The sequence below is a fragment of the Dermacentor albipictus genome, chromosome 5 (genome assembly GCF_038994185.2).
Source record: "Dermacentor albipictus isolate Rhodes 1998 colony chromosome 5, USDA_Dalb.pri_finalv2, whole genome shotgun sequence".
In the NCBI taxonomy this organism is placed as follows: Eukaryota; Metazoa; Arthropoda; class Arachnida; order Ixodida; family Ixodidae; genus Dermacentor; species Dermacentor albipictus.
The window spans coordinates 1,689,337-1,701,421 of record NC_091825.1 but is presented as its reverse complement, the minus strand read 5'-3'; the positions used below and the strand labels follow the sequence as shown (position 1 = coordinate 1,701,421).

General features: G+C 47.7%; 1 protein-coding gene across 2 annotated transcripts in view; it reads left to right on the top strand.

The window, feature by feature from the left end:
- Positions 1-12,085, top strand: part of LOC135912382 (protein 5NUC-like) — a 916,167-nt gene that overhangs the window by 539,208 nt on the left and 364,874 nt on the right. Inside the window, exons 5-6 of one of the 2 annotated variants that reach the window (XM_070538191.1) lie at positions 6,088-6,285; positions 7,145-7,264. In XM_070538191.1, the coding sequence (XP_070394292.1) occupies positions 6,088-6,285; positions 7,145-7,264 (318 nt within the window). The remainder of the gene's footprint in view (positions 1-6,087; positions 6,286-7,144; positions 7,265-12,085) is intronic. The other variant, XM_070538192.1, reaches the window with a different exon arrangement.

Genomic DNA, 12,085 nt, shown 5'->3' with positions numbered 1-12,085 from the left:
ATATTACAGGATTGCGGGGATTGGCAACCGTAACGTACGTTGTTGCGGGGGTCGCAGGAGTAAAAGTAGACGAGGCGCCGTCACCGCGAGCCATGGCGGAAAGCAGAATGGTGCGGCTGCTTCGGAGCACCGTGGCGAGGACGGGGAACGGACACCCTCTACCATAATGTTACGCAATTAAAGGATTAAGAACTGGGGACTGCAGAAGAGTATGCTTTTGGGCTGGTTGGTACCTGATTATGAGCAGTAAAAAGAGAGCTAAACAACATAACGGGGAGAAGGACACAGACAACAGCGCTGTTTGCGTCCCTCCCCGCGTCCTGTAGTTTAGCGCTGTTTTTACTGCTCGTAACTGGGGCTATTTACAAAGTACATTTACAAATCATTACTGCAGCACTGGTCACTTCAGCCGACAGCTCGAGAGCCAGAGAGCATTCGTCGTCTTCGTCGGGGCGCCCACGTCCATTGTCCACAAGAAACACGCAATATGCATGCGTCAATATCGCGTCAACTGGAATACTTAGACCAGATTGAGATAATATCGCCGAATGGTTTGGGTTGACTGTCGCAACACTTCTTTTGACTCCCGGCGTGTTATAATCCAAAAGCGTTCTGACACTGTGGGTTCGAGGGAGGCGCGGCTAGTTATGGCGTTGGTTACGGCACTTTTCATGAGACAAAATTACTTTGTTTCTGTCAGCGCCATTCTTCACCTCCCCTATGTCTGCGTGATAAACTTAATGACGGCTGGCGATTAGTTAAATCTTTAATTCATTCCAGGTAATGATTAAGCTCATTTCCTGCAACAAGTTGCAGGGGCAATTTCCACAATGCTTCAGCATTTCAGTTAGCTGATCGTTGTTGTCTTTCAGGCGTAACACTTAGCGACACGCGTGGTATATTTGATTGTTTGAACGAGGCGCGTGGGCGCCACCACTCAGGAAAAGAGGAGGACGAACCAACTGGGCTCGCGCTGTGAATCTGACCGGTCAGCGCTGCAACCGCTGTTGTTAACATAACCTGTAAATGGTTGCTCGTCGCACTGGATCGTCCTTCACGTAACATTGTGGTGGAGGTGAAACGTTCCCCGTCCTCGCCACGGAACTCCGAAGTGGCCGCACCGTCGTCTTTTCAGCCATGGCTTCGGATGGAACCGCTCCGTTGTCACCTACACCTGCCGCGCCAACCACAGCGTACGTTACGGTTCCTAGTCTCCGTGATCCTGGAACATTCTCCGCCAAAAATGACGTTGACATCGATGACTGGCTCAGCATGTATGAGTCGTTAGCCAAAGCCACCACTGGGACCCTAGCATCATGCTTGCCGATGTGATCTTTTATCTGGACGGGACACCACGTGTCTGGTTTCGCACCCATGAGATCGAGCGCTCAGCTAGGACATATTCACAGAGCGGATCCGCGACCTATTTGGCAACCCGTCAGGTCGCCAACAGGATGCGCGAAGAGAGCTTGCCTCCCGTGTCCAGTTGTCGACTGACTCGTATGCCTCCTACATGCAGGAAGTGCTCGCGCTTTGCTGGAAAGTCGACGAGCACATGACCGAGGTTGACAAGGTGGGTCATATCCTAAAAGGCATCTCTGACGACCCGTTCAATTTGCTCGTCTATAACGACGTTTCTACAGTTGACGCCATCGTCAAAGAATGCCGCCGCTTCGAGGTAGCCAAAAGTCCCCGCGCCGTTCCACACTTTTCCCGGCTCCCAAATATCCCTGCTACGTCCTCTTGCTCCGCTCTTACCGCCGCAGGACCATTTCACAGAACGCCAGACATAGCGTTTCCCTGAGATTGAAGCGGGGAGTCCGGCCCCTCTTCATCCACGACCTCCTGACGCCACCACTATTTCCGTTATTCAAGCAGTCGTGCGGCAAAAAATTGCAAACCTGGGCAGCCCTACTGCCTGGTTTGTCTCCCGACCTGATTCGGCACCCATTCCCATGCCCAGAACCTGTAATTAGCAGTATTTCGGCCCGAGACCCCGCAATCCTGCAGAATGCCAAACCCCAGACGACAAACTGATCTGCTTCCGCTGCATGTATCCGGCCACTGCCGCACCACCTGGATACCGCCGTACTGGAGCTCATTCCCTGCTCCACGCGCATACGCCGACGCTCGCCGTTATTCACCTCGCCGTCTGCACCCTACTTCTGATGCCCCTGGTAGCCACTCCTCCGTGCAATCACCGTCGCCTCAACGCCGTCGCTCCCTGTCACCTCAACCTCGCCGCTTTTCCTCGTCAAACCAATGGACGGAAAACTAGGTCATGCAGCTCTTGGAGGTAGTGCTGCATCACATTCGTCTTGTCCAAATGCTCCGTTGACGCTCTTCACCAACACAAACCTAATTGAAATAGACGTAGATGGTGCTCCTTTGACGGCATTATTTGATACTGGAGCCCAAGTGGCCATAATAAGCGCAAACCTATGTCGTCGTCTAAAAGAAGGTTCTTACGCTTGCCATCACTCGAGTCATACGCGTCGCAAATGGCGTCACTGTTGCTTTCAGGGGTATGTGTACTGCTCGCATAGCAATTGCTGGCCGCCAAGTTCCCGTCCTGTTCACCGTGCTGGCCAGTTGCCCTCATGATCTAATCTTCGGGCTCGATCTTCTGGCAACGCATTCTGCCCTCATCGACTGCTCCACTGTTACGCTGTCTTGAGCTTCCTCTTCTTTCAGACGTTCGCCCCGAACAACCGAACACCCTCTGCACTACAGCGTTTGTTCGCTTACCTCCAAAAGCCCTAACCTTCGTCAAGTTGGCCTCAACGGCAACCGTGCCTGATTGCACCTATGTCGTCGCACCGATTCGTGATGTCCTCCTGGCGCGCGACATCTCTGTGCCATAGTCCGTCGTAACCCTTGCCGCTAATCGAATGTGTCTGCCCGTTATCAATTTCGGCTTGATGAAGCAGGTGTTACCTGAAGGCACAGCGGTGGCCACCTCTCCGCTGAGTGACAGAAGACCACGTCACAGGTTTTGCAGCCGACGCGTCTCCAGATCCTAATGATTACCCGCAGGATGCCTTGAACCTCGACGGCCCATTACGCCACATGATCGCTCTGGACCTCGCACCTGAGCAAGCAGCTGCCCTATATCGCCTTTTGATGTCCTACCGCAACATATTTGACACTGACAATCGAATACTTGGTCGACTATTGTTAATAGACTACTGGTAATCTACTACTGTTAAGCATCAGATCAACACTGGTGATGCTGTTCTCATTCACCGCCGACCGTGTCGCATGTCAGCGGCAAGTTATTCAGCAGGAAGTAAAACAAGATGCTCGCCAGAGGCGTTGTTGAGTCCTCGTCGACTCCTTGGGCGTCGCCGGTCGTGCTCGTCAAAAAGAAAGATGGCACGGGGCGTTTCTGCGTTGATTGCCGCCACCTAAACCGAATTACTTGAAAGGACGTTTACCCTTTACCACGGATCGACGACGCTCTTGATTGTGTTCACGGCGCCAAATACTGTTCATCCATCGACCTTTGCTCTGGTTATTGGCAGATTTCCTTCGATGAGCAAGACCAAAAAAAGACTGCTTTCTTCACTCCAGATGCCCTCTACCACTTCAAGGTTACGCCGTTCGGTTTATGCATTGCCTCCGCCACGTTCGCACGAATGATCGACTCTCTCCTTCAAGGTTTCAAATGGTCAACTTGCCTTTGTTAGCTCGACGACGTCCCTGTGTTTGCTCCTACATTTGAGACGCACATTGAGCCCGTCGCAGCTACCCTTGACCTCTTCCACAAGGCTGGGCTCCAATTAAGCTCATCGAAGTGCCACTTCGGGAGCCGACAGATCACAGTGCTAGGCTCATCTCGTGGATGTTTCCGTTGTACAAGCCGACCTGGACAAGGTTCGAGCAGCAACGGCTTTTCCTGTACCTCAGTCTGTCAAAGACGTCCGGAGGTTTGTGGGGCTCTGTTCTTATTTCCGGCGGTTCGTGAAAGATTTCGCAGAAATCGCTCGACCACTCAATGAGCTTCTGAAGAAAGACGGGCCTTTTACGTGGGGTTCCCCTCAGGTGGCCGCATTTTCACACTTATCACAATTCTCACCAATCCATCGGTCTTGGCCCACTTTGACCCATCCGCACCTACAGAAGTCCGAACCGATGCCAGTGGTTATCGGATCGGCGCCGCCTTATTGCAATGCCAACACGGACACGACCGCGTTATCGCATATGCTAGCCGGCCCCTGACAACTGCAGAGCGCAACTATTCGATTACCGAGCGCGAATGTCTTGCTCTCGTCTGGGATGTTTCAAAGTTCCGCGCATATTTATACGGCAAGCTCATCTCAGTAATGACACACCATCATACGCTTTGTTCGCTTTCGTCCCTCAAGGATCCTTCTGGCCAGCTCGGTCGCTGGGTCCACCGACCACAAGAATATCTCTACCCAGTGGCCTACAAGTCGGGACGCCAACACCATGACGCAGATTGCCTTTCTCGCTACCCAGTCGAAGACGCGGCCTCTACGTCTCATATTGATACCGACGCTTGTGTTCTCTTTGCTTTTCTACTCTTCTATGACGCCAACGAGCAGCGCCGTGACCAGTCCTTGCGTCTCATCATAGACCGCCTGGAATCGTCACTTGCCGGCACTTCCCTCCGCTTATTCGCACTTTAAGATGGCCCATTGTACCGCCACAACGTTCACCCCGACGGCCCTGCATTACTCCTTGTGATCGCTATACACCTTCGCTCGGCTGTTCTCCACGAACTTCACGACCTCCCCACTGCCGGTCACTTGGGTGTGTAACGTACGTACGTACGGCCGGATTCGCCGACGCTTCTTTTGGCCAGGGCTTGCTCGCTCCGTTCGAAGATACGTAGCTGCGTGTGAGGAATGCCAGCGACGCCAGACACCATCGACGTTCCCTGCTGGGTACCTTCAACCACTCGACATTCCCGCGGAACCATTCTTTGAGGTTGGTTTGGACTAACTTGGCCCTTTTTCTTTTTCTACCTCTGAGAACAGGTGGATCGCTGTGGCCACGGATTACGCCACGCGATACGCTATCACCCAAGCACTTCCTACAAGCTGCGCCATAGATGTCGCCAATTTTCTTCTCCGCTACGTGATTTTATTACATGGAGCGCCGCGATATCATCTCACAGACCATGGCCGGACATTCCTATATAATTTATCGTGGACATCCTGCAGTCCTGTGCCACGAGGCACAAGCTATCCACGTCATACCATCCGCAAACAAATGGCCTCACGGAGCATCTCAATCGGACTCTCACAGACATGCTCGCAAAATATGTCTCTTTAGACTACACTGACTGGGACCTCGCTCTACCGTTTGTCACATTTGCTTATTATTGCTCGCGCCGCGACACAGCCGGTTATTCCCCATTTTTCCTTCTGTTTTGCCGAGAACCAGCACTGCCCCTCCACACAAGCCTCGCTGTTCACGCGGCACCAACCAGTGAATATGCACTTGACGCCATCGCCCGCTGTGCCCACGCAAGGCAAACTGCCTGTGACCACCTTCTGAAATTCCAATAGAGTCAAAGGCGTTTGTACGACCGGCGACACCGAGGCGTGCACTTCCGGCCTGGTTCTTTGGTTCTTCTATGGTCCCCGTCGCGCCAGGACGGCCTGTCAGAAAAACTGTTCTCTCGTTACACAGGCCCATACCGAGTGCTTCGTGCCATGACTCCCGTCTCCTACGAGATCGCCCCAGGCGCCCCATCTGCTTCCCAGTCCAGTGATATCGTGCAAGTTACACGACTGGAGCAGTATCACCCTCCCAATGATGACTTTTAGACGCACCGGGACGTCGCATCTGTCGCCGGGAGGTTATGTTACACGCGTACGGTATTTGATTTTTTGAACGAGGCGCGTGGGCGCCCTCATTCGAAAAAAGAGGCGGAAGAATGAACTGGGCTCGCGCTGTGACTCTGACCGGTCAGCGCTGCAATGACTGTTGTAAATACAACCTGTGAATAGTCTTACGCTCGCCTTACTGACTCGTCCTTCGCGTAACGATATCTAGTGTGCGCAACTTTGTTTTGATGAACCCGGAGAGCTAAGCAAGTGCTTTTTACACCCGTAGGAGGTCTGGTGTCGGGTGACAAGCCTCAAGGTCCCTACCCCATAGTGGTGGATCGTGTGTCCGGCTCTCGCTGCCTGGTGGTGCAGGACTTCTACATGGGCAAGTACATGGGCAACATCTCCGTCACATGGGATGATCGCGGAGAAGTGGTCCAGTGGAGCGGGCAGCCAACGCTGCTAGACAGCAGCGTCCCCGAAGGTGAGTGGCTACACTATGCTTGGCGCTACTGCGCACGACTTAACGAATACAATAGAACCCAATGAATATTTTAATTGAATGTCTCGCACATATTTGTAGACAGAACACTGGCCACTAGTCAACGCCTGTGAAAACGCAGCAAAAATTTGTAGAGTTACCCATGCATAAGGACACATTTACAACCGAAGCCAAGTCAAAAACATGCACAATTATGTGTTGTTTGACAGTTGCGATTCTACGTCTGAACCCATGTGGGTGTGGAGAGAAAGTTTGCTTATGAAATCAGCACTTTTGCCAGCAACGTCTCCTGGAAACTTGCCGAAAGCAAATGTTATAGATACATGTCGATCATTTGCTAAAACACTTGTAGAAGTTTTTTTTTTCTGGACACTATTGCAGCTTTATGCCAGACTTTAAGCACCTAAAAGATTCTAGTTATGGAGCGCATATCGCTTCACAAATTGCGTTAGGAAGGCCGTTGGAGGCACAACTCTTTCTAAAGTTCGATTTATGCAGAATGTTGAAAACACCTTCCAGCAATATTGTTGGTACATCTTTGAACCAATTGGGCGAGGTTGTAGCACTCGTGTCACTAGCTTAATAAATACACCTTGTAAGTATTTATTGAGGTATTTGATATCCTTGTTTTATCTGTTACTGGTTATTAGTCATGCCTAGTAGATTTTATGCATGCCTTATGACTAGCATGAAAATTTGAGTCTTCCTTGATATAACCAGGCAGCATGCGCATAAAATACCGACATGTTGTAACACTAACTTTAGATGTTTGACAAAAAAGTTGCGTTCCTATATTATGCTATCTTCCAACGGGACCCAACCTGTGACGTCATAAATGAAGACAGCGCCGCCTGGAGCAGACTCACCACCAGGGACGCCTATAAAGCCACCCTCCGGCTTCGCACTTCTGGGATTCGCGGCCACGAGAGCATATTGGTGACTTGTGCACTTTGCTTTCTAGGTAGGCCTTTTTTTGATCACTTTTTAGAATATTCCTGTGGCCGCGGATCCCAGTTGCTGCATTTCAATGGGTGTGGATTTGTGCACGTATCGCGCTCGCATCGGCTCATTTTCTTCCTGTCACGTACATGTGTGTGAACAAGTCTATCCATTTAGTCCAGGGGCGCGACTAGTCCGTGAACTTTGCCCGAGACCCACTTCATTCCTGCTTTCTACATGTCTGACCCTACTTTTACTTTGTGCGGGAGATGTTGAAGCAAACCCCGGACCAAAGGTTGATGATGTGCGCGCACTGTTAAAAGAATGTCATGCTGAGACGTCAAACACGCTAAAACAAATCAAACAGGACATAAACAACATCCAGGGCCGTGTTGCTGTGGTAGAGAAAAGTATGTCCGCTGTACTCGATATGAAGAAAAACTTCGACACCGTGTCTTCCTCTGTAGAAGACGTCAAGACAAATATACGCAAAACAAACGATGAACTTACAGGTATAGTCGAAGACATGAACAACAGAATGAGAAGGAACAACTTGATTATCAAAGGACTCGCTGAAGAAGAACACGAAGGTTACGCAGAAACAGAAAAAATAGTTAAGGACTTCTTTAGCGAACATCTTAAGATACAGTGTGGTGACATCGAACGTGCACATCGCCTTGGCCGGCCACGTTCTGATAAAGCTCGACCAATTATAGTTAAATTTCTGAACTTTAAATCTAAACTCGAAGCATTTCAAAATGCGCATAAACTAAAACATCTCACGGAACCAAAAGTTTGGCTAGACGAAGACTTCTCCCCGAAGATCCTACATGCACGGAAAAAGCTGCGCGACTTCGCCAAGGCCAATATCAGAGAAAACGAGCGTTATTATGTAAGATTTGATAAGCTTCACATAAGAAATTTTGTTTACCGGTATGATTCGGCAACAGATAGCGTGAAAAAACTTTTTTCTAGGCACTCGCCCCCAGAGAATTGACAGTATACCCCAAAGAAAGTCAACGATAACAAAACCAAACCAATCTCCTTGGTCTTGGCAAACTTCCGCAGCATTCATAACAAAGTAGACGCACTCAAGGCTATAGCACATACCTGCTCAGCTGATATCATCGTGGGTACGGAAACGTGGCTAACCGAAGACGTTGCATCTCACGACATCGCGCTTCCGCCATCGTTCGTATGATTTAGAAAAGATAGGGCTGATTCTCGACGAGGAGGAGGAGTGCTCATTGCGATTAACAAAGACTTCCATGCATCTCTTACCCCTATCGACTCTCCCTTAGAAATATTCTGGGTTTCTGCTCAACTTGGTCATAAGTTCTGCATTATTGGCGCCTGTTATAGGCCACCAAGTAGCCAACCTGAATTCATTGAACTGTTAAATGACGCTATCGAGCAGATCCTTGTTAGGCACCCGAATTGCCTCCTATTTTTAGCTGGCGACATTAATTTTCCCGCGATTAACTGGACGACGCTAACTGTTGGCTCCGACAATAACCGACAGGAGAACATTAACTTTCTTCATTTACTTCAATATCACCAGCTCACCCAAATTGTTCACGAGCCCACTCGCGGTAAACACATCCTGGACCTCATCCTAACAACCCATCCTGAGCTCTCAGACATTCACGTCTTGGAAGAAATAAGTGACCACAAAGTTGTGCACTGTTCTCTTCTACTCCCACGGAGCGACAAAACAAAAAACGCGAAGCTTATCTACAACTACGCACGTGCGGATGTTCAAAAAAATGAACCTGTTGCTGGAAACTTTCACAAATAGCTTTCAGACCAATTTTCATAACCGTACGACTAACGAAAATTGGAAGTTGTTTCGTGACAAACTCAAAGAAATCGAAGATTCCTGCGTGCCAAAACTAACGATAAGTACGCGTACCAACGATCCTTGGTTCACCACAGACGTCAACAGGGCACTAAATGGGAAAAAAGAGCATTTAGTAAAGCGGTTCGATCTAAAGAAGCTACAGACTGGGAACACTATAAAAACATTTCCAAAATAGCTGAAAAACTAATTTCTGAAGCCAAGAACAAATATTTTAATTTTACGCTTCCTTGTTTGATGAAAACCAACCCTAAGAAATTCTGGAACACTGTTAATTCTAAAACTGCTAGTACCGTTCCTGTTCTTTTGGACGCCCACGGCAGCACTCTGCCTATCGAACAGTGTGCAGAGCAATTCAATAGCCACTTCTCACAAGTTTTTACGAACGAATTGCCCATTTACAATCCACTGTTGCTTCCTGAGGCCGATATACAGATTCCGTTTTCACCCATTCACATACCTGCGCTTGGCGTGGCTCGTGCAATTGAACGCCTACCTCACCACACTAGCCCAGGACCCGATGGTATCAACGCGAAACTCTTAAAGATTACCTGCCAACACACAGCTTTCCTGCTATCTCTCATTTTTCAGCAGTCACTCGATACGACATGTGTGCCAGAAGATTGGAGATCCGCTTATGTAATGCCGGTATTTAAAACTGGTGACAGATCCGTTCCTAATAATTACAGGCGAATTTCACTAACATCGATATGTTGCAAGGTGTTCGAACACATATTATACACTAACATTATGACTCATATTAACCAGAACAACTTGCTTCATAACAACCAACATGGCTTCCGCAAACATTTATCGTGTCAGACGCAGTTATTTGAGTTAATAACGGACCTTCATCAAGCAATCGACTCTCCCTTCTACATTGACTCCATCTTTATTGATTTCTCTAAAGCCTTTGACCGCGTGCCTCATAACCGCTTGATGATAAAGATACGCAACCTGCAGCTGGACCAACGTACTACGCAGTGGATCAACGCATTTCTAACAAACCGCTTTCAGTCAGTTAAGTTAGGAAGCTTCTTATCAAGACGTACAGGCGTTGCTTCAGGGGTACCCCAGGGTTCGGTGCTGGGTCCACTGCTTTTCTTAATATATATTAATGACATCACGTCGAACATAACATCATCAATACGGCTATTTGCAGACGACTGCGTAATTTACCGAGCAATATCAAGCCCTTGCGACATCATTGCTCTCCAGACTGACCTTGATGAACTAACTCACTGGTGCGCCAGGTGGCAAATGGTTGTTAACGCAGACAAAACTAAACATGTCAAGTTTACTTCCGCTGCTAACACAAGTCCTAATGCCTACACTGTTAATAATACTACCATAGAAACTGCAGCGTCGGTAAAATACCTCGGCGTAAATCTTACCTCTAATTTATCCTGGAGCACTCATATAGAACTGATTACTACCAAAGCCTTAAAAAAACTTGGTCTTCTTAAACACCGACTACACCAAGCCAACCAGGATACAAAACTTCACGCATTCAACATGCTAATCAGGCCTGTGATAGAATACGCCTCAGTGATCTGGAACCCTCATTATACCGATCTTATTAACATGTTAGAATCTATACAAAACAAGGCTGCACGATTCATCCTTTCCCGTTACTCTCAATATCAAAGTGTAACATCACTGAAAATATCGCTCAATCTCCCGCCTCTGGTCATGCGCAGAAAATTCAGCCGATTATCCTTTTTCCACACTCTCTACCACAATAACACACCATTTGCAAGTTCACATCTTCTCCCGGCGCCGCACACATCGGCTCGTGTAGATCATATGAAGAAGATTAAACCCATTTTCGCTCGAACAGAACGATTCAAATACTCACCTTTGGTCCTGGCTATCGAAGAGTGGAATTCGCTTCCTTCTAGCATTGCGGCTATCGCTGAAACATCATCATTTCAGACAGCTCTTTGGACATACTTGGAAGATTCCAACGTAAAATGATGTGCGTCGTTGTTTTTTTCCTTTCTTTTCTTCTTTTTTCTTTTTCTTTTTTTTGTGCATGCCGGCCGTATTGTTGCGTGAAATGTTAGATGCCATGTTTTGGAACTTCTGAAGGTGCTTTTTGTTCTTTTTCTTTTTTTTGGAATTTGCTACATGTGCAATTTTCCAGTTCCTGTTCCTAGCCATTGTTTCTTTCTTAATAACTTGTACCTGGCTTCTTAACTCGTTTATTTCTGTATTCAGCCATTTATAACCTGTGTTGTATATTTACAAGTTTTCTTTGGTGAATCCCCCCCTATGTAATGCCCGCATTGGGCCTTTAGGGTATTGAAATAAATAAATAAAAGTAATGAACACACTGCTAAAAACACGATCCCACGGAAGAGAGGACATAAAAACAGGACGAGTGTGCTTCAGCCCTTATGTCCTCCTTATCGTGTTTATGGCCCAAAATGTAGTATTATCTCATTTTAGTTAAGTGTGAATACTTTCTGGCTTTTATAAACGGTATAAAAATGGGTTATTTTTGTTGTTCGAACTGTGTGCGCACCTTGCCTTCCCTATGCTTATTCCGCAAGGCTGTCTCTAAAGGTACCTCTCTTTGTCTCTCTCTCTCTCTGCATATATATATATATATATATATATATATATATATATATATATATATATATATATATATATATATAAACAACATCTCCTGGAAACTTGGTGTCATTGTGTGTTGGCTTTTCATGATATGACTGCGCATATATATATATATATATATATATATATATATATATATATATATATATATATTATCAGCTTGATCATGCCCACTGCAGGGCAAAGGCCTCTCCCATACTTCTCCAACTACCCCGGTCATGTACTAATGTGGCCATATTGTCCCTGCAAACTTCCTAATCTCATCCACCCACCTAAATATCTGCCGCCCCTGCTACGCTTCCGTTCCATTGGAATCCAGTCCGTAACCCTTAATCACCATCGGTTATCTTCCCTCCCCATTAC